Below are 22,898 nucleotides of genomic sequence, written 5' to 3' on the forward strand. Positions count from 1 at the left end.
CTGGCACCCACAAAAGTGGATCAGCTTCCCGTGGAAACACTAGCAAAGCTTCTCCTGGAATAAAACATCTGGTCCTTTCCAGTGTCTGGTTAGTAGGTCTTTTTATTTTATTAGAAGTTTAGGAGTTAATTATATTTTTTAATGTTTTTTTAAGATTTGTATTTTGTTCTGTAACATTTTATGATTAACATATAAAGCATGGTTTAAACTATGATGAGTAGATGAATATTTAAAATTGTTATTTTGTAACTTAAATATTTGAGTATTTAAAGTGTGATGTGCTGTCTCTACAATAGCCAGTCCTTGGGGATTATTGGGAATGCCAGTGGACTGTGAGGTATTGGAAGCCAAACACCATCTTTTAAAAGCCTTAGAGGTATATATAAACAGGAGCATGGTCTTTTTCCCCTGCCCTTGGCATTCCCAAACCTGTGAAACTGAAACAACTGTTGTAGCACATCTTTGAAAGCTTCTCCAGACCTAGCAGAAGCACAAATAACATGAACATAAGTGTACATCACAGGGCGCCAGTCCAGGGATGAGCTGCCATGGGGAGGGCATGCACTGGTGTGGAATACACTAAGCACTTCCACAGGATCTTACAAGCATCTTTGAGGGGCAGATGAAACTGAAAGCAGGGTGCAGCTGGGTTGATGATGTAGTGCAGGGCTCTGCTGTCCATAGAGAAAGCATGAGCTTCTGTCAGGGAATCAACTTTACTCTTACCTTCATGCACAGGACCAGGAGCTCAAAGGTCTCCCAGAAAGAAAGGGCAAATCCTAGACTGAGGCAAGGCTTGTAGCTCTGAGAGCTAGCCAAGTAGAGTGGAATGACCAGAGGGAAGTTGTGCAGTTTCAATAGGAAGGAAAAAGCTGACCACATATTGTGAGTTAATATACAGATTAAAGGGCTTCCTTTATACAGATTAAAGTGCTGCTTTCATTTCTTAAAGACCATAATTACTGCTATTAGCTCCACCCGCTTTGTAGATGTTTCTTGCATGGAGAAAGATTATTTATGACCATCAAGAATTAAAGCAGCCTGGCCCAAGACCCAAGGCAAAGCCATCTGTAAACATCAGTGCTGTGGACCAGCAGGGCTGATCTGGCTCTAAAAGGGTTAATGAGCCTTCCTTAGCTCTAGGAGCCAATTCTCCTAATGACTTTAGGTCAGTTTCCCTGTGGAGATTGGCAAATAAAGGCTTTAATTTAGCTGTAGTTATTTTCAGGAAGGGACAAATCTAATTTACAACTCCAAGAAATTATTTAGAGTTTATAAATGATAAAACACCCCAGTGCTTCACCCTGAGAGCACAGCAAAGCAGGGTCACCACAATAGGCCCCTGTAGGGTTTTTGGTTTTGGTTTTGGTTTTGTTTTACATTTCTCAGGAGGTCTTAGGAGATGGCTTATGGCCAGACATGGCCTGGGAGACTAGTCATAAGAATGTTACTTTGTTGCCTCTTCTTCCAAGCTAAACTCTTCTCCAAAAGTCAGTTTCTCCTCTCCTGATCCATCACTCTGCTCTGCTGAGCTATCTTCCTTGAGACTCTTTATCAAAAGGAAAGTATTATTTTTAGATGCCTGATAAGGTGACAACAAGGGAGTTCCTTCCTGGGGACAGGGAGCAGCCAGCTCTGGAGCAGACACAGGCTCCTTATCACTTGCTAGTGCCTGACTAAGCACATCCAAATAGAAAATGCAGCAGCAGGCATGTCCTTACCTCCGTTCTCAGTGCACCAGATTTAACACCTATTCCTAGTGCGTCCTGTCTTTCCACATCTAAACTTCCCTGGAGTGGGAACCAGGGTCTGAGTGACTGCACAAAATGGAGAAAATCTGTAAGCAGGCTAGTATTTACCTTAATTTCTCCTTTTTAAAGTACACATTGAATCCTATCAATAAACAGTTTTCTGTCCTTAGACTCACTTTGTCCCATGGTGAGGGAAAAGATAGCACACAATCACAAAAGAATCAACTTAGATTGCTCACCTGTCCTAACCTGGCAGGTAGGAATCCTTCAGCATCCTGCGTGTGAAATTCCACTCAATGCCCCAAATAGGGAGCATATTTTACTCAGGTCTCTGTTCCAGGCACCAGATATCAAAGACCAGCTTTGACACCAACAGGGTAAACTGAGGTGGAGCATGATGTTGACAGTGATCACTCAGCAGACTTTTCTCTGAGGGAACAAAGCTTGATTCTTTGGGGCCTATGAAGTTCTCCCTGAGGCCAATGGAGACCGTGGTGGGAGCTGAGAAGACTCCTTGGGCCTGCAAGAAGGACTCTAGGGCCAAAGAAACTTTCTGGGGCAGGTAAGAAAAAAAGGGAGGGGGAGAATCACACACAAAACACACTTGGTGGATGAAGCAACCTTTAACAAGCTCCAACAACTTCACACACATACATACATACATATATGCACGCATACATACATACATGCATACATACATACATACATACATACATACATTTGGCAGATTGAGCAAAGCTCCAACCAACTTCATTAAATATATACTAAAGTACATACATACATATATATATATACACACATACATACTTAAATACACATATGGGTGGGTTGAGCAAAGCTCCAACAGCTTTACTTTTTCTCCCACAGCTTAGGTCTCCTAGCAAAACTTTTCAAGCACCACAAAGATTACCATATGGTTACATTCTACTTTTCTCTAAGTGAACGCCTACAATGAATATACATATAAAAAGAAATCAGGCTCCCCAATAACATCACATGATCAAAAGCTTTAAGTATTACATGTGAAAACAAATTACTCCCCAAAACCCACATACATTTGTAAATAAGCAACTTGCTATAGACTAGCAAACTGGAAGAAAGAAAGGTAATCTTCTCAGCTAGTTTCTCTTACTGGCAAGCTGTAAATTGCAGTTATAAAGAAGGGATCAATGATTTTATTATTTACCTTAAAAGATATCTTATAAAACTATTAAAAGAGTCACAAATCTAAACTATTATATAAAAATAGTCATTTATAATTTAAATCATCCGAGTGCACATCCACGCACTAATGATGGCTGAGGTGGGCAGGGAAGAAGTGGCAGAAGCGAAAGTTTCTGCTTCTGAGACAGTGGGAGAAGTCCTGCCACAGTCAACCAGTCTGGCACCCACAAAGGTGCATCAGCATCCAGTGGAAACACAGCAAAGATTCTCCTGGAATAAAGCATCTGGTCCTTTCCAGTGTCTGGTTAGTAGGTGTTTTTATTTTATTAGAGGTTTAGGAGTTAATTATATTTTTTAAATTTTGCAAGATTTATACTTTGTTCTGTAACATTTTCTGATTAATAACATATAAAGCATGGTTTAAACTATGATGAGGGCTTGACTATTTAAAATCTTTATTTTGTAACTTAAATATTTGAGTATTTAAAGTGTGATGTTCCCTCTCTACAATAGCCTGTCCATGGGGACTATAGGGAATGCCCATGGACTATCCGATATTGGAAGCCAAACACCATCTTTTAAAAGCCTTATAAGTATAAACAGGAGCATGGTCTGTTTTTTTTTTTTTTTCAAGCCCTTGGCATTCCCAAATTTGTGAAACTGAAACAACTGTCATAGCGCATCTTTGAAAGCTTCTCCAGACCTAGCAGAAGCACAAATAACATGAGAATAAGTGTACATCACAGGACGCCTGTCCAGGGATGAGCTGCCATGGGGAGGACATGCACTGGGGTGGGTATGTATGTATGTATGCATGTATGTAACATTTTTATATAGCATAGAATTTTCTTTATATTTCTGTGACAGAGTTTTGCAAAAAGTAAATCTTCAAACTTATCACAATAAACAATATTATTTTCCTGTGGAAAAAAGCTGTGAGTGGGAGCCACTCTTTATGAGTATATTTCACAATCAATATACACACTCTAGTTAAGGAATCGAAAGTCAGTTAAAGGTCTTTATACAAAAAAACAGGAAATAGCTGTGTTTTTTCAGAAACACATATCACATCCTTTATAATTTAGAAAGATGCTAGAAGAAGCATGCAAATTTAAGTTGAGTGAGGTGATAAGTGTGAGGAGGACAGTGGCTCTGAACAAAGACTTTGAGGTGCTTCCCAGAGCCTGGCCCTCATCAGACACAGACAGCAGGGATTGCAGGCTGGAAGAAGATAGCTGCAGAAATGTGCCTTCTTAGGCTTTCAGGATGATGGCTTTTACTTTACTGGATGAATGTAGGATATCCAGAGGAAAGATTGAGATCATCTTTCACTACACACACTAGTTTTTTGAACTGGGGTTCGGTGCACAGCAAAATGTACCTGAGGGGACAGTTTTTGATGCAATAAAATAATAATAATAAGGAAAAAAAGACAAAAGCTTGTTAAAGTGGCAGCAATAGCTCCTCCTCCAGGGTCTGTGACCTCACCAGCCACAGGTCATGGTTAGGTGTACAGTACCAGGCATGAATTTCCTCCTAGTGAGTATCCTTCAAGGCCATTTGGATAGCTTGTGGCTACCCGCGAAGTATAAGCGCCACTACTGTATTATTGAGGGTATCGTGCTGTGTTCACCTTTAGATGAAAATCTTTAGGCAGTTACTGGCTACTAGAGAGGGAGGACCAGTCTTCTCCAGCAACCAGCTTCCTGGTGGGTGAGCCAACCCTAAAGTGCTCAACCCTAAAGACATACACATATGAGCAACATTAAGTGGACTCAACCCTTTCTCTCTCTCTCTCTCTCTCTCTCTCTCTCTCTCTCTCTCTCTCTCTCTCTCTCTCTCTCTGTCAGTCTCTCTCTGTCTCTCTGTCTCTCTGTTTCTGTCTTTCTCTCTCTCTCTCTCTCTCTCTGTCAGTCTCTCTCTGTCTCTCTGTTTCTGTCTCTCTCTCTCTCTCTCTCTCTCTCTCTCTCTCTCTCTCTCTCTCTGTCAGTCTCTCTCTGTCTCTCTGTCTCTCTGTTTCTGTCTCTCTCTCTCTCTCTCTCTCTCTGTCAGTCTCTCTCTGTCTCTCTGTCTCTCTGTTTCTGTCTCTCTCTCTCTCTCTGTGTGTGTAATCATATGCATATATAACAGTAATAATTAAAGACAAAGAGGTCATGAATATGAACAAAAGTGCAGAACATGGGAAAAGTTGGAGGGAGGAGGAGATGGGGTGGAAATGATGTAAATACAGTACTCAAGTATGAAATTCTCAAAAATAAAATAATAATATATCAAAGAAAAGACAAAGGCTTTAAGAAGGCCCCAACCGAGCATCATATGAAATTGTTTGATTTTTTTTTCTATTCTTTCTCTACTGCCACAGCACCAAAACCCTGAAGGCAATATTTAGATCATTGACTGATCATTTCACACACACTCTTAATAACCTTCTTTCATAATGTTAATCTCACTCTCCCACATACTACTTCAATAATCCACCAGTCGGGACAATATCGGCTCCATGCAGAGTTTGGTGCAGATACATGGGATGGAGGCTGAGCACCCAGCCTAACATGCTCAGTCTGTTCCTGAAATGGAGTGTGAGCTGGACTAGGTCTCAAAGCATCCTTGGCTTCATTTAGGAGACACGCAGGCCATGAGCTGAAGCCGCTGATGCAGATGGTCATCAGTGAAGACACTGGAAAGACTCTTAACAGCATGAAAATCAGAAAGAAGCTTGGAAGCAATTGTGCCCAAGGCACTCTTTCACAGATGAAGGCACGGTGATCCAGGGAATGTTAATAACCAGAATTCACACTTCAATGAAAGAGCTAGGAGAACACTCTGGATTATTAGATCTTTTGTATGTATAGGTGTTTTGTCTGTTTGTATGTCTGTGTGCCACGTGCAACCTGGTGCCCAAAGAGACCAGAGAGGGTGTTGGGTATGCAGGAATTAGAATTACAGATGGTTGTGAGCTGGTATGTAGGTGCTAGGAATTGAACCTGGGCCCTCCAGAATAACTCCATCCCTCAGAATATTGTATCTTAGGTCAGGCTTTTCCCTGCTCAGACTTATTTTTCTATCACTATTTCCAATAAACTGTTAGGATTCAGGCTTTTTTTTTTCTTGGTCTCTAACTTTGGGTTGACAAACGAGAAGCTCACCCTTTATATTCCTCTCTATCGGCTTCCTCTTTTGCAATTGTGACCCATGACAGGGATGCTAACTGACAACCACAACTGAAAACATGAGATCTTCAGCACATCTCAGCGGTCTGAAGGTGTGTCTGAGAGGCGCAGCACAGGCTCTTGGTAAATAAGTGAATACGTTGTGCATTTGAGTGGACTAAGCCATTCACCCTGGGTTCCCTTAAGAACACCTTTGCCTCCTGGGGAATGACAGGGGGCACCAGACTGCCCGACTCCACACTTGCATTGCAAGTTGAGTGGTTCACAGGCAGGGCAGAGCTGTATCTGCTGGAAGCCAGAGACTGTGAGGAGAGTGCACAGATGTGGAGGGGTGTTGTTGCTGTTGTTGTTGTTGTTGGAGCAGATAGTGATGTGGGGGAACAGCATCTGAAAACGAAGCCAATTTGTACAAATACTCCAACTGCTAATTTGAGAAATGAAGTCCAAAATATTTGTGGCTATATTGAAAAGTATGAACATTCAAAATAAGGCTAAAGAAATAGAAAATGGAAGAGCTTCTCTTATCAAGAGATTAAAACTGTTTTACATCTTATCTAAGGTAGGTTTTTAAAAAAATTATTTAACATAGGGGGACTTCATTTGGAATTTACCTTAGTCAGGAACCTGGCATTGAGTCATTTCCAAGAGTTCATCCAAAATTTCATTCATATTTCAGCAGTTTCTGCTGCCATGGAAACCATGCAAGGAATGGAACAGACTGTTGTCCCTGGAGGTGCTCAGCCCTCGGAGGACTCTGTTGTAAGGTCTCAACTGTGGAAGAAGAGCACAGAGAAATTCTTGAAGGGGGAACCCAAAGTCCTCGGGGTAAGACATCCTAGGATCTGTGGGGAGGGTGATTTTTAAAATGTCCGATGGGTAAGAAGAAGAAGCCCCTCCCCTGTGCCTTGTCCCACTAGGCTCATAGTACATCAACACATCCCACTAGCATTTGGAAATTGATGATCATCTGTAACTCAGTGCAGAGAAAAGCTACTGAAGCTGCAGCCACCGTCCAGCCCCACTGGCTGACAAATCTATACTGTTCCTATACATTTCCAGTGCCTTTCTTTAGCCTTCTACTCAGATGATGAGAAATGCTCTGTTCTCCACATACTGCTGTCTTCAGGAAAGTGTCCGCCCCGCCCCCAAAAGAAAACCTCAAAGAATAACATCCTAGGCAGGTTTAAGGTCACCAGATGCAGACATACTCACTGGGCCAAACTTCCAGCCACTGGACAGTTGCCATTAGATAGACATCTGTTTCTTTTATATCTCACTGTTCTAATTCATATAAAATTTTATGAATGATAATTTTTCATGATATATGTTTTGTGTTAACATCAAATATGTATATCTTAAATATAACACTAAGCATTTTAAAATTGAGACCAGTTTTACATTTACAGTGAAATGGAAGGGGAGATAAAAGTTTACATATTCCCCAGCGCTGAGAGATTTGAGCTTAGTGCATTGTGTTCTATTACATCTCTTAAATATTAATGAAGAGAAATCATAATAATATCAAGCAATATCAGTTCCTTTCTAATTATTCTATCTTAACACATAAGACTACTCCAAGTGGCTATTTCTTTTTCTGAGGTTTGGTACATGGTCTTCTCAAGCCTTTCTCTGTTTCCTCTGTTATTGAATTGGTTGGTCTCTTCCCTTCGGTTTCCCTCAGCACTATCCCTGCGTGATTTCTGGTGGTATTAACCACTTATCTTCTCAGTTAGCTTGGCTAGCAAGCAATTGATTTTATCTGTCTGTAAAGAAAATGAAACCTTAGGTTTTGTAAGTTTTTTCTATTGATATCCTGTTTTGAGTTCTAGTGGTTTTGTTATATTTTTATTCTTTCTTGTGGATTAAATTATTGACTTTTTTCTTGGCTCTCACAAATAAAAGCATAGGGAAATAACTCATCATATATTTTTCATTTTAAAAAATTAATTAAAATATGATTACCTGATTTTCTTCCTCCTTTTCCTTCCACTAACCCTCCTATGCTTTCTCTTCCCTTTCAAGTTCATGGCTGCTTTTAAAAAATATATAGTTACATATACACATACATATGAAAATAAATATGTAAATGTTTCTTTTTCAGTCTTTCTATGCACCCCTATATCTTCTGCCTCTATGCACAGCTCTTATTTGCTCTCACACATCTTCATAAGTTGTTCTCATTTTCTCTGAGTCTTTATTATAGGGTTAATTATACTCATATTCTCCCTTTTTTAGCTCACCACACTCAAATTCCTTCCTCATATTCCAAAGCCACAAAGAAGATCATGTGTGCTGCTCATATTTTCCTCATTCTGCATATGATTTTATTTCTTCACATTGTTTCTTACTGGAATAACTTCTTCCTAATTCCTGAGTCTTTCTTTGGTGAACATGTGACAAAGTATAGCAACAGTGGTAGAGATGCATCATGGGTATCGTAAAAGCACCTCTGGGAAGAACTTCACAAATCTGTTTGAAACTACTGAAGTGTGTGTGTCTGTGTGTGTGTGTGTGTGTGTGTGTGTGTGTGTGATTCCAAGGCATGATTTATAAGATGGTACATCCTACCTGTATGAAGACAATTGACAAAATAATATTATAAAATTTAACTTTGAATATTAAAAGATGGAGGTGGTGGTAACTTAGTGGCGTGATAGTACTTTGCATGGGCATCATTTTTGTGATGGATAATGTTTTACTTTCTTCGGTTTAGGTTGTACAAGTTATGATTGCTCTTATAAACCTCAGCTTAGGAATAATAATGATAAGTATACCATTAGTTCATCAACCAGCCATTTCACTGGTCTTAGGAGTCCCAGCTTGGGGGCCACTGATGGTGAGTAAAATACTGATTTATGTAACTGGAGATAATAACACCCTTTTGTGACTATACTAATGTTGGGTGGAATCTTCTCTTAATTCTTTCAAGTAGCCTGTAAACTTGAGAACAACTTATTTAAACCTTACTCAGCTCTTCCTTGTTCATGTTTACAGTACCAGCATACCATTCATGTAAACTTGGTGGACCATTTATTTAATCTGTCACTTGGGATGTATTGTGACAACATGTAGTCATGTACTCCCACAAGAGTTACTTAAACATTGACACAACTGATTCCTCGGGAGTCCATGGCTAGTCATTCCTAGGGTTGGTTATTTGGTGGTACAAGAACGTCATCACATCTTTACGACAGAGCAATCTGACCTGTTAACTTGTCTGTTTCACTGCTCCTAAAATTTTTACACGGGTATTCTCAAAGTGAGGATAATTGATGTGTTGTTTTTGACTGGGAGTTTTGAGATTCACTTCTCTAGCTGGGAAGGGATCACTAAATGCTGAAGCCCATAAAGAATGAATGAAATTATAATGTTGTTAGCAAAGAGGAGGAGATAAAGCTGAACAGGTGATTAGCACTGTCTAGCTGATCAATCTCAATTGATGCTTAAGAGAACAGGAAAATGTAGATAGTTTTGATTCAAGTTTTTAATTAAATAACTAATTAAAAAGCTGAATACAAATTTTTGAAAGTTAAAAAGGTTTCCTCTGTAATAAAATATAAAAGGGTTTTTGGAGCTGAGAGGGTTAATTATAAAATATCAATCATTTTCTCACCTATGCTTAAGAACTGACAAGTAGAAAATAAAATGCATAAACTTGGCTATTTTACAATTTAGAGTGCCACTTAAACATTGCAAGGTTCCCATTTATTAATAAACTTGATAATGAGAAATTTTAGTTATTTTGTAGACCTGATACTTTAACTTTCCCTTCTTATTTTACAACAGGGATTTAAGATTTGAAGAATGAAACAGGCTCCCATACTTTACATATAAATAATAATACTAATGATAATGATGATGATGATTATAATAATAATAAATAATAATAATAATAATAATAATAATAATAATAATAATCCCACCAGTAATAGCTTTCATTGCACTATAACCTGGGCACATCACTAGATGTTTTGTATAGCATGTTCCACCTCAAACAATCATGACAACTTCTGAGAGATTTTGCCTTCATCACTGTTGTATAAATGAGACAGACAGACAGACAGACACTAGGGAATTTATTCAAGATGAGGACTCAGAATCCCAAGTTTCTCCTCACTGTGGCTTTCTGCTTCAGTCTTTATTTCCTACTCAATACCATCTTGGACAACAACTCCCATAGTTCATGGTGGAGGATGGAACTCCAGGGCTCAGGCCTGCACGGCAAGCAACCCACTGACAACCATCTTCCTAGTGTTACGTCTGCATATTCACTTTAGTTTAGGTGATGTGATCCTACAGATGCTCCCGTTAATTTTAAATCTTCTAAACTGAAATATAGAAAGCAAATGCAGATAGCAGTATATTTAGCTGAAGAGTTTAAAGATGTCAATTCAGTCAAGTTGCCAGCAATCGTTTGGAATAAACTGAAAATAATGACCAAATTGGTAGACAAAAATGAACTTCAATTCTCTAGTCATCTTCTAATATAGAATTTAATTTTTCCATTATTTTATTTACAGTTTCCAATATGCATTTGCAACAATGATAATTTCATTTCTGCTTTTGTTTGGCTAGCTTCTTCAGTTTAGGGTCATGTTGGTAAACTGTCTTTAGGACTGGGGCTTTTAGTCTTCCTTGCTCTTAAACAATGTTGATGGAATGAGAGTTGTACAACATTTTTTAAAACCTTGATTTAAAAAGAATATGAAAGAAACTGATAATCTAAAATTTCAAAATGTCCTCAGTTTGTCTTCAAGTCTATGATATCTAATCTCAATTTAAAATTACCTAAATATAAAATAACCTTCCCTGGAGTAAGAGACTGCAGACAGCTCTGCCAGTGTTACTAGAAAGATTAGCACTCTAGCCACAGATGCTTAGGGAGTAAAAACACACCAAAGAGGGGCTTGTTCTTCTATACGAGAAGCATAGAAAAATATTATTAAAATTTTGAGCCACACTTGGTGCCTCACACCTTTCACTGAGGAGGCATAAACAGGAGAATCATTTCAAGAACAAGTCCAGCCTCATTTATGTAGCAAGCTTCACGTCAACCAGAAGTACATAACAAGACCTTGTCTCAAAAAATCCAAAATAAATAAATAAAATAATCTATTAAGGACCTCTTATGGTTCTTCCATTGACTCGCTTTACTTTTATTCTCTACTCTTGTGGGTGAGGGGAAGGTAGGTGAGAACTGAAAATGGCTGCTCTTTAGACAACTGATCCCTTTATAGATCCCACTGACTTAGAAGAAGGTTTTAATATGCTATGATCTATAATAACAGTTTAAAGATTTTTAACCTGGGTTTTCCTCTTATGACCAGTTCATACTCTCAGGATCCTTGTCAATTGCAGCAGGAGTAAGAACTACAAAAAAGCTGGTATGTCTTTTGTTTTATTTCGCTATCCAAATAGAACAATTTTATCAAATATGCATTCTGCAAAGATATAAAAGGGGTTGATTCGATGCTTATTCTAGGCTATGCATTTTAGATTATCTGACTTTCAGAAGTGTAGCTGAGCTACTGGCTCATACTAGGTCTCATCATGCCTGACTAGATATCTTAGCAAGGCAGTTTCTGGGAGAATTTTGGTGCTAGTGCAGTGAATTCTGGGGAAGAAATGCCAAGCAGGGTTTACACAGATGACCCTTGAAGCTTCAGATTCAGGCCATGATAATGACACCTAAATCTTTGAAATGGCAAAAATATATGGGAAGGAGGTCCCACTCAGTCACAGACATAGGGGAGGGGAGTAGGGGAGAAGCAGGGGGGAGGGAGAAATGGGAGGATACAAGGGATGGCCTAGCAATTGAGATGAAATATTAATAAATTAATAAAATAAAAATTTAAAAAAGAAATGGCAAAAAAATCATTGACTGATAGATTAAAATGGCTTCTATAGATGTATCCAAAATAAATTTACAGAGGGCAGAGAGACTGTTTAGCGTTTAAGAGCACTTGTTGGTCTTGCAGAAGACCCAGATTTTTTCCAAACTCCCACACAGTGTTTCATAGCCATCCATAACTTCAGTTCCATGAGATCTGCAGCCTTTTCTAACTTATGTGAGCATGCACATGATGCATTTACATTCACGCAGACAGAACACTTGTACGCATAAAACAATAAATGATTTTTAAAAGACATTTAAAATGAGATGTCAGTCATAAAGTTTATAAAGGGCAACATATAAACATTCAACAGTTATTTTATTAGCTGAAAACTTCACTTAAATTTCACTACCTACAAAAGGTAAGCATCAACTTCTGTAGCCTAACCAAGGTGACCTTTCTCAATCGAGGCTCCTGTCTGCCTCCTTAGCATCTTTCGCCAACTCTCGCCACTAAAATGTACCTCATGATATGTATTTGGAAAACTTTCAATTTCCTGACTAGTTTCACTCCTCACAATAAAGTTTATTTAACTGAACCCCGAGAACAGAATTGTGGAGACAGATCTACAGCATAGGAGAAAACAGGTGAGAGGGACATGGCCATGAGTGCCCAGCAGCATTTACACAAGGAGAACAATCAGACATTTGCAGCAGAGTGTGGTGGAAAATGACAGGCAGGGATTTCCAGACAATGTGTCAAAGACTGCAACATATTTTTTTTCTAGGAAATTTGAAGAGTGTCTTGAGCCCTTGAGAATGATGGAGAACATAGTCTCAGAAATAACAGTATTGTGTTTTTATTATGGCAAGGGGTTGGAAGTAAAGCTGCTATAAGAAAAGGCACAGAGTCTACTTGTATCAAAAGGAGGATGAAATGCATTAATAAGGTCATGGTGTGCTTCGAATATTGCTGCACTAAGCCAAGGATGCTGTCGAGTCCACTGATTCCAGTTCATTTTTAGGTTACCAGCAGTCTAGTTTTGAACACCATCAGCTCTGTACTGGCTGCAACAGCAAGCATAATCGGTGTCATCAGTGTGATGTTGGGGTTGCGTGGTCCCTTTCGCAGAAATGAAATTGAACAGGTGAGTACTTCCTCTGCTGGTGGGATGCCATGGTGGACGCAAGGGATCATCGACTCTGACAAAAGCAACAACCAACACTCTGCTTCTAGAATCACTTTAGAAAGTTTGAAATCATAGGGAAGGAGGACAATATTTATTTAGGGACCAGGTGACACCTCATTATCTCTCTTCTGTCATAACTAAGTAAAAAGAAAACCACTCACGTGGCCAGTTCTCAGACACAGCACCCTAAGTTCCTAATGGTGGGAGGCTCCAAGCCTCTTGGGAGAACAAGATATATCGCATAGCTTAACATTTTACAAGACACAGTTAAAAGAGTGAGATCTTTGTAAGAGAGAACAGATAGGGTGCATGCTACCTGGAACCATCAGAACAAGCAACATGGAGTTGCCAATGATCAGTGAAAGTGGCCTAGAAAAATAACAACTTCAATACTTAAAGGAGCGTATTATAAACACATGTGTATCTGCTTCTTATCTTGAAAATCTGCCTTTTATTTTGTTTTATGTTGCTGTTTTCAGTTGTGGGTTTGTTTGATATTTCTGGAGACAAGAGTCCTGCTATGTAGCCCAGGCTGCTCTTGGGTTAAAAACCACCGTCTCATTTCATTGTCAGGGATTATAGTTGTGGAGGTGCAGGCTCAGCCTGTGTGTGTTCAATCATATGTCATGTGAGACTGCTATGGATCATCCGAGAATGACAGAATAAAAAATTGTAAAGGAGAAGATGAGAGATGCAGACCTAACACTATACCCTCTAACCTCCAAAAGAAACTCTTAACCTACCTATCTAGGTGGCCACATTGCTGAGAAAAGGGTACTTGCTGTTCTCCACTAGTGCCAGCCACAATGCTGAACACAGATGCCACTGGATCTGTTGAGGTTTGAACAAGGATAAAAACAACAATGCAAATATTCTCGGTGCCCACTGGACTGGTTTCTCTCATGTGCCAAGCTCCTGATCAGTTGATTAATTCACAGCAGAGGAACCATCTCTGATCACTGAGAGAAAAAGACAGAATATTCACACCCAGCAATTCTAGGCACCATTTTAGGCAGGAGAATTTAGAACACAGTGCCACCTTTGTTCCTCTGTTGTAATCATGTGGCTTGGTGAAGAAGATACAGGCAAAGCCAATGTGCTGAATACTAAGGAAAGTAGTGATCAACAATCCAGTGTTGTGACAATTACTACCAATTTGGTGACTAATCCAGTTGTATTTTATTACAGGGTGACAGAAGTTCATAACAAGCCTCATTTGCATATAACCAAAATGTTGGCAGAGCTGTTGTCCTCCCTGGGAACTTTAGGGGAAAGTGGTTTTCTTGGCTTTTGACTTTGCACCTTCTATCTATATCCTGACCTCTATTTCGTGTGTGTGTGTGTGTGTGTGTGTGTGTGTGTGTGTGTGTGTGTGTGTGTGTGTGTCTTTTTGAGACAGGGTTTCCCTGACCTGGACTCACTTTATAGACCAGGCTGCCCTCAAACTCATAGAGATCCATCTGCCTTATTTGTAGAGATCCACTTGCCTCTGGCTTCCTGAGTGCTGGAATTACAAAAGTTTGCCACTACTGCCAAGCTCTGTCCTCTATTTTTGAGGCACACACTGAATACCCTCAGTCTCTTGGACTTTGATTCTTCAGCATCTTGCTTCCTCTTGGGAAGATGATATAATAACTTGGACACCCTGCACAGGCCAAGATATTCTGCCTATATTGTCTAATAAGCAACCTTTGTTCCTTCTGCAAACTAGGATCTCCCCATTCTAGGGCTTGATTAGAAGACCAGCCTGAAAGACTATTCTCTTCAAATATGAAATAATCTTATTTTCTCCATGTGAAATGTCTAGCATCAGAGCATAGCAGGCTTGGGGTATGGGGTCTCTGATAATTATATTAGTAAAAGAGTAAGAAAAGAAGTGACCTTCCGGAGACCAAGGAATTGCCTAAGTGTTGGGCTGTATCAAAGCTGGATTTCCAAACCCCTCATCAGGGCCTTTTCTTTTTTGCCATGGTAGTCTTGGTTGGGTAGATGGGGTGGAGGGCAGCGTGGGCATATTTCAAACTTCTAATCTTAATCTTCCTTCCTCACATTCCTTGGTATGAATCTGTTTTTAGGGTATGGATTACTTGATGCTCTTTTTAAATATGCTAGAATTCTGCATTGCTGTGTCTGTCTCGGCCTTTGGATGTAAAGTATCCTGTTGTAACATCAGTGAGGTGAGTGGAATCCTGGCTGGATGATGTTTAGTAGGTCTCTATTGCTCAGTAATAAGTCACATGAATCTAGTGGCTTATGAGAACACATCTGCATCGTCTTTTAGCTTCCTCAAGTGAAATTCATCAACAACTTAGTTTAGTCATCTGCCCGGTCTTAAAAGGCTAAGTTACCAGGGAAAGTGAAGTTCCCTTTGGGGTTCTTATTTTCATTAATAAAGAATTTAGAACCAGAATCAGAACGAAGCTTGGGAACACTTTCATGACATTTTTGAGAAAGAGGTAAAAAACATTATAGACATGCTGAGCAGCCTCCAGGGGAAAAAGAGATGGAGAAAAAGACAGAGAAGGCCCAGGAAGTCTGGGCAAACATGTTTAGGAGTGCCAAAACACAGCTGTGTTCCAAGACTACCCAATTCCATATCTTTGTGCTGCAAAGAGTCTATACCACAGAATCATCCATAGAAATTGAGACATTTTATCAAGAAGAGCAAAGCTGTCCTCAGAACAGAAGTGGGCTCGTGAGCTGCAGAAAGATCCTGAAAGTCATGCAGCCACAGAAGGCAGCACCCTTTACAGGACCTTATAGACCCCATCTCTTTTGTTTGTATCTGGAAGAGTCTGCCCCACATCCCCACCACCTAGCATGCTCTGCTCCTTAGATGAAGCCAGGGAAAGAAGGGTTCAGAGTCTTCGTGTGCTGGTTTCTTTCATATGCAGACTTTTTTTTTTTTCATGTTTGAGAATGCCATACCTGCACATAATATGCTTTAATCAAATCCAGCCCCATTTCCTCAGCTCTAATTCCTCCTTTCCAGTCCCTATTCTCCTGCCTAAACTGGATTTGACTAGGCTGTCATTTATCAGAAATTTTCATTTGATGACTGTTGCAGATGCTCTTAAACAACAAGAAGAGAGGAGGTCACCTGGAGATAAGAAAGTGACAGACTTAGGGGGAGAAAAAGGCCAGGGAGTAGACCATGAGAATAGTATGCCAGGTGTGTCCTCAAAGCCTCAGGTAAAGAAAGAAGCCAATGAAGCCCATCAAGTGCTCCCTAGACCTGAGCCATGCTACTCCTGCTGACGTCCTATGTTAGCCCACAAAATCAGGGGCCTCAGGGCATGTGTTGCTTAAGTATGTGCATCTTCCTCTTTCTACTGCTGCCCCATGTCACTTGAGTTTGTGAGGGACAGAATGGTGCCAAGTGTCATGGGATTCTGGATGTCTGCCATTCTTGGCCACTGCTGTGCATGCAGAATGTGTTCCTGGTTGCCATGACAACATCTGGATGTGCTGCTGTCAGCAGGAACAAACTAGCTTGAAAGAACATCATTGTCATTTTCCATAACTCCTTGGCTCAAGTAAGCCGTTCACAGGAGAGTGATGCTCTCAGATGCATCTGCAGACATCTGCTCTCCTGCTCACGCTCTGCCACAGAATGGGTGTCCTAGGAGTACAAAGCCTGATCCAAGGGGCACCCAAGACACCCCCAAAGTGTTGTGTGATTCAACCCAGTAGACAGTAGTAAAAGTGACATCATAAAGTAAAGAAAGGAAGCTCTGAGTATGCTGGGTAACTCAATGACATTTCAATTCATCCCACAGGTTCTTGTAGTTCGATATTCAGTTCCTGCTGTGACCACAGTGGCATCCCCCATGCTGCCTCAACCATCATCACCACCAGAATACCAAGGGGGAAATGTTTCAGAAAACCTATACAAGGACACCACAGGAGGAGTCTAATTTTGATGTGTGTGTGTGTGTGTGTGTGTGTGTGTGTGTGTGTGTGTAATTTCAGAGTCATGTTCTCATTGTTTTTTTTCCCTAGGCAATTAACACTTCATTGCACAGGCTTTTGATGAGAATATCAGACACACTATTAATAGATAAATCAAGCATTTCCTAGATCTATAACTCCTTAACATCTCCCATTCATTGTATAAACAAGGATATTGAATTGGTAAAGAAATTTTAATGCAAACTTAAAAAACATTAGCTAATGAAATGTAGTCTCCAAAGAGTGAAGACTGAAGTTCATTTTATTTTTGTACTTTTGTTCAATGAGTAGATTTATCTTCTTATGATCATGTGTAGACACATAAATAAATTACTAACTATAGTAACCAATTTTAATCTCTATGTACATTACATAATAACAAAGTGTATACTTTAATTGGTATGGTGAAAATTACAATAAAGATAAGTAATTGAAATCTGAATTCCTGATCTCTAAATACACACACACATACTATATACGACATATATATGCATATGTCTATATACATATGCATGTATGTATGTACAAATACATATACTGCTTTCTGTATGTATAGTATATGTATAGTGTAGCTATAGAGAGTATAGAGATTTTATGTATGTGTGTGTGTGTGTGTGTGTGTGTGTGTGTGTGTGTGTGTGTGTAATATATATTACAAAAAAAAAAAACATGTTCATATTGGTGTGGATTGAATCTGCAATGTCCCCTAGAGGATCACATAGTCGAACACTTGGTTCCCAAGTCGTGACCTCTTTTGAGAGGTTGCTAAGTCTGTCAGAATGAGGCCTAATTGTGAAGCTGAGTCACTAATGGTTTGAAGGTTACCCTGCCTTCCAGTTAAAAGTTCATGTTAGCTTTCTGATTAAAAGATAATTCAGACTCTGCTTTCAGGATAAACTTCACAGAAAAAAAGTCAGTAAATTATTAGATAAATTGATTCTAAATATGTGTTAATATTTATTATACATTATAGAGTAAGTCTAGATCCTATGTAGTTTGGTTTAAAGTATTTGCATCATCCAAGCACCCATGGTACTTCTGAAGGTGTATGCATGTGTCCCAGGAGCCAAAAACTTACCAAAATCACAACCTGCTGCTTTTTCTTTACTTATTATATTAAACTAACTCTAATATAGATAGATCAGGACAGTTCTCAGAAATAAAACATTAAACACAACTGGGATTGGAGAGATGGCTCAGCAGTTAAGAGCACTTGTTGCTCTGGGAAAGGACCAGGATTCAGTCCCCAGCACCCACATAACTCAAGTTTCAAGGGATCCAAGGCCCTCTTCTGACTTCGGAAGGCACCTGGCACACAAGGCATGCACATACAAACATCACACAAAGACACATAAAATTAAACAAACCTATCTATAAAAACCATAATAATATGTAAAGAAAAAATGCAAAGCAATTGATACAAGACCAGTCCCAGTAAGAAAATGATTGATCTGAAGCTATTTCAAGTAAAAACAAATGAGATATCTTCCCTCATTGGGGTCACTCAAATGCTGGCAGAGTCAGACAAAGCCACACATGTATTTGCAGTTGGTAGTGAGTGTGTCACACTCATGAAGAATGTCCACACCTTCCTCAACCCTCACTTTCCTTTCACATGGTTCTTTCTTTGTTCTTTGTGTTACTTCCTTTTTCTTCTCATTATGGGAAGTGAGCTCTCATGTGGGGCTCACCTGGATGTGATGTCCCAGTCAGTTAATGGAAATGCTCATGTTAAGCTCTCAATCCTTTGTTCTCCGAATCTGCTCAACACTGGAGCAGGTGGCCAAGCTGTATTTACAGCCCCATCTCAATCTATTGCCCCATCTCAATTTAACCACAAGACATTATGAGCAAGACCAACGTTGTTGCAAGATAATGCTTTTTTCTTCGTCTCCATCTGATGCGCTTAGAATTTTAAAAAAAAAAATTTTTTTTTCCTTTTCCAAGACAGTAGAAAAGAATAGTAGAAAAGGTAAGTAGAGGAAAGAAAAGAATTTCTCCTAGAGCTACAGGTGTCATTTACCAAAGCTATAAAGAATTTATTTACTGTTCTTATCCTGTGTCCATTCTTACCCTGGAAGTGTGCTTGGGAGAAAACACAGTTCTGAGCTTCTCTCTCAAGAGGACAAGATGCTTGGGCCATAGTGAGGTGATCTAGGAGACTGTTTCTCTCTCATTTGACACAGAAAGATGACAGGAGACAGCACAGCCTTTGTATCACGTTAGAGCCACCCTGTGTGCCCACTGGAGCGACTGCAGTTCTGCAGTGAGCAGGGATCACCGTAGATGTTAAGCTCTAGACGGTACACAGTAAACTGGCTTATGTGGAAAGTTTCACACACAAGTCAGAGAAGATGCATCTCAAAAATTGTTTCTGAGTAGTTCCAGAATCTACTCCTGTTCTTGTTTTGTGTTATAATCTCACACATATCCTTTCTGGAAAATTAGGGAGGTATAAGTGAGCTTTTGTTGTATGTCTGTAACTATGAAAAATATAAAAGAAAGTAGGTTGAGAATTTAACTAAATTTAAATAAACAGACAATATTTGGCTCTTAGTTCTTTTTAAATCTTCAATAGCTATAGTTGTGCATGATATATACCCACTATATATACAAATAATTTTCTATTTAGAAATATTTCGCACCCTCAATAATAATGAACTTTTAAAGACATAAAGCTTTATAAAAAGACAGATATTTTCTGATTCATCAGTACACTCACTAACACAGTTGTTGTTCAGTGGTGTTGACCAGTTGATGAGTAAATAGTAGGTAAAGTGAACATTATTGTGTCATTCAGTCTAGTGAGGTGGACAGGCAAAAATCAGGGACAATATGAGTGTATATATAGTCCAGTAAGACATGTGTGATGAATGAAGAATAAATTGATGAAGACGAGTTGAAAAATATTCAATGTAAATGTCAAGAAATGATCATGTCTAACACATGTAGGACATATCTACCAAAAACTGGTAGAGATTGGCATGTATGCCTAGAATCTCAGCACAAGGCAGCCTCGGTTACATAGTGAGTTAAAGGCTAACCTGGCCTACAGTAGATCCTACATCAAAGGACCAAAAAGGAAATTGGTTCAAGCTGAATTTTCGTAGGCCATGTGTGTCTAGGAATTTATCCCATTCTTCTAAACTTCCTTCTAATGTTTATTTGAATAAATATTCAAACTAGTCCTTAGTTTACCTATAGATTGCAGCAGTGTCTGTTGTAATGAGCCCCCTTTGTCTCTAGTTTTATCAATTTTTTCCTCTTGTCTCCTCTTGTTTTTATTAGTTTCATGAGTTTCTTGGGCTTATTTGTTTTTTGAAAGCATCAACTTTTTACTTTTTAATCATTTGTATTCTGCTATTGGTTTCCATTGCTCAGAGCTGGGTGCAGTGGAGCATGCCCAGCACGCAGGGATGAAGAACAGGCAGATCTCTGTGAGTTCGAGGCCAGCCTGGTTTACAAATCCAGTCCAGGACAGTCAAGGCTACACAGAGAAACCCTGTCTCAAAAAACAAACAAAAAAAAAATGGCATTGCTCAATCTCTGTCTTTTCTATTGTTTCTCTTGCTGTCAATGTCTAACTCATTCTGTTATGCTATGGTAAAATACAAGACATTACTTTCAATTTTGGACTCTTAAGAGTTAATTCATAGGCTAAAATAATATCAAAGTTGGATAGTTCTAATGGATTGTTGGGGTTTTTTTATGGGCATTTGCAGCTACTTGGTGGAATAGGTCATGGATGTCTGGTAAGCATGTACCCTTGGCCAAAACCATGAGAGAAGGGCAAGCCTAACTCCAATTCAAGAATTTAAATTAGTACATATTTTGTTTGGTCTTCTTAACTTAGATTGGAGTATGTCTGGGCGTAAAGTACTGTGGATAGAGGTCTGTAAATAAAACACAAATATATGCTAGAGTTTTCAGAATTATAGAAAGACAGTATCTGAGGACAGCACAGTGGTGGAGATGGGTCAATAGGACTTTGATATGAACCTTGAGTATGTTTCCATATAGTTATTTGATGAAGGTGAGTCTTTAAATAAAACAAGCTGTGTGATCAAGAAGTCATCATGCAAGGGAGCTCTTAACAAGATAATAGAAACACTTTTTGTAGCTTCAGAAGAAATAGAAGAGACACTGACTGCCACAGACTACAACCTAAAGGTCGTATCACATGGTGGCAGGAACCACAGCACTTGTCTGCTCTTCTCCAACCCAAGGCTACTATTTATGTTCATTCCCTGTGGTTTAAGAAGAAAAAAAGAAACATAGGCTGGCAACGCTAAGCAACCAGAAGGTGCTGCCTGGCAAATTTCCAGTGCTTGGATGACCTAGACTGACCCTTCACTGCCCTTGGTGGAAATTCACTACACACCTCTTGCTTGTGCTTGTATTTCTTACTGTTAAAGGCCTCTCATGGAAAGCCAGAGCTGGGATAATGTAACAAAAGCTGGTGTTGACAAAATGAGACTAATGGTGGGTCCCTGGGGAGAACAGCTATGCTGAAAATTGAATCTTTCATAGAACTTACTACTTAGATACACATTTAGATAATTAACAAGTGTTATTAGTAAGCATGAGACAGAAGATCTGAGAAAAATTATTTAAGAAGAAAAATGTAGGTAAATTCCAGAAGCTGGCAAACTGCAACTGAATCAATAGGTTTTAATGTCCAGCTTCAGAAATAAGGAACTTGTATGAGCAGGAAGAGAGTTTGGTCATTAATGGCAAACCTTGGCACCTTCCTGAAAGTAAAGCAAGCAGTTTTAGGAATCCTGATGTTCTTCTACTATTCACAGGATCATAATGAGGATAGAATCATATTGAAACAAGGGTTCATGACAAAAACACAGAGGAAAACATCTGGCTCAGTGAACTGCCTGGCTTCCTGAGCAGACTTGTCAGACCAGGACTTTTCTGATATCGTAGAAAAACCTTTGCTTATACAAAAGGTTGCACATTATTTAAAGAATCAAAAGAAATGGATGATGGTCTTATATCAAATAAAGACAAAAACAAGAAGGAAAGGAAGAGTTAAACAAGGCTCAGAGAGATTGGAGTTCTGTAGAAAGATAACTTTGATGTACCAGGTAGTAAGAAATAACTTTTGATCTTTTAATTCTGCCAAACTAAAACATTATCAAACTCAAATAGAATCATCCTGTTTAGCAGTTTTGTAACCAGAAGGCTTTACAATACCAATCTTAAGAAAGAAGACACTGAGTTAAAAGAAAACAGATTTTTATCATAATGTTAATTTTTAGTTCTCTTGAAATTTGCTGTTTGATTGCTTTGTTAATTTTATATTTTTTCTTCAATATACTTTAGACTTTAGAAAAAATGTAAAAAGCTTGTAATCAATGATTGAAGTCTCTGAGGAAATGATTTCATGTACACATAAAGCCTGTGGGAGACACAGGTTGTCAGAGTAGGTCAAGCCACACTGAGATGCACTTCCTCTCTGTCCCCGTCTCTTACAAGACAAAACTAGATGGTGTCCCACATCTGATTCTTCCCTCATTGTCCTTGCATCCACTCGCTTCAAGTCCTGCCCTCACCCGAGGCTGCCCCATGGTAATGGGCTCCAAATTTCTTTTTTTTTTTTTTTTTTTTTTGTCTCAAGACAGGGTTTCTCTGTGTAGCCCTGGCTGTCCTGGATTCACTTTGTAGACCAGGCTGGCCTCAAACTCACAGAGATCTGCCTGCATCTGCCGCCCAAGAGCTGGGATTAAAGGCATGCATCACCACTCCTGGCTCACATTTCTTATTTCAAGGAGAAATATAACACATTTCATATAGCCTGGGATGATAGATTAAGTCTAAGGACAGCATA

The 22,898-nt window shown here is 39.2% G+C and overlaps 1 protein-coding gene across 1 annotated transcript; it reads left to right on the forward strand.

Moving 5' to 3' along the window:
* Window positions 1-2,612: 2,612 nt before the first annotated feature.
* Window positions 2,613-17,551, forward strand: LOC127189375 (membrane-spanning 4-domains subfamily A member 4D-like). The gene is made up of 7 exons (XM_051146166.1): window positions 2,613-3,219; window positions 6,762-6,910; window positions 8,799-8,921; window positions 11,413-11,469; window positions 12,944-13,066; window positions 15,184-15,285; window positions 16,888-17,551. The coding sequence occupies exons 2-7, from the start codon at window positions 6,776-6,778 to the stop codon at window positions 17,023-17,025; spliced, it is 678 nt and encodes a 225-aa protein (XP_051002123.1). The 5' UTR covers window positions 2,613-3,219; window positions 6,762-6,775; the 3' UTR covers window positions 17,026-17,551.
* The last annotated feature ends 5,347 nt before the right edge of the window (window positions 17,552-22,898 follow it).

This window comes from Acomys russatus, chromosome 5, assembly GCF_903995435.1.
Source record: "Acomys russatus chromosome 5, mAcoRus1.1, whole genome shotgun sequence".
In the NCBI taxonomy this organism is placed as follows: domain Eukaryota; kingdom Metazoa; phylum Chordata; class Mammalia; order Rodentia; family Muridae; genus Acomys; species Acomys russatus.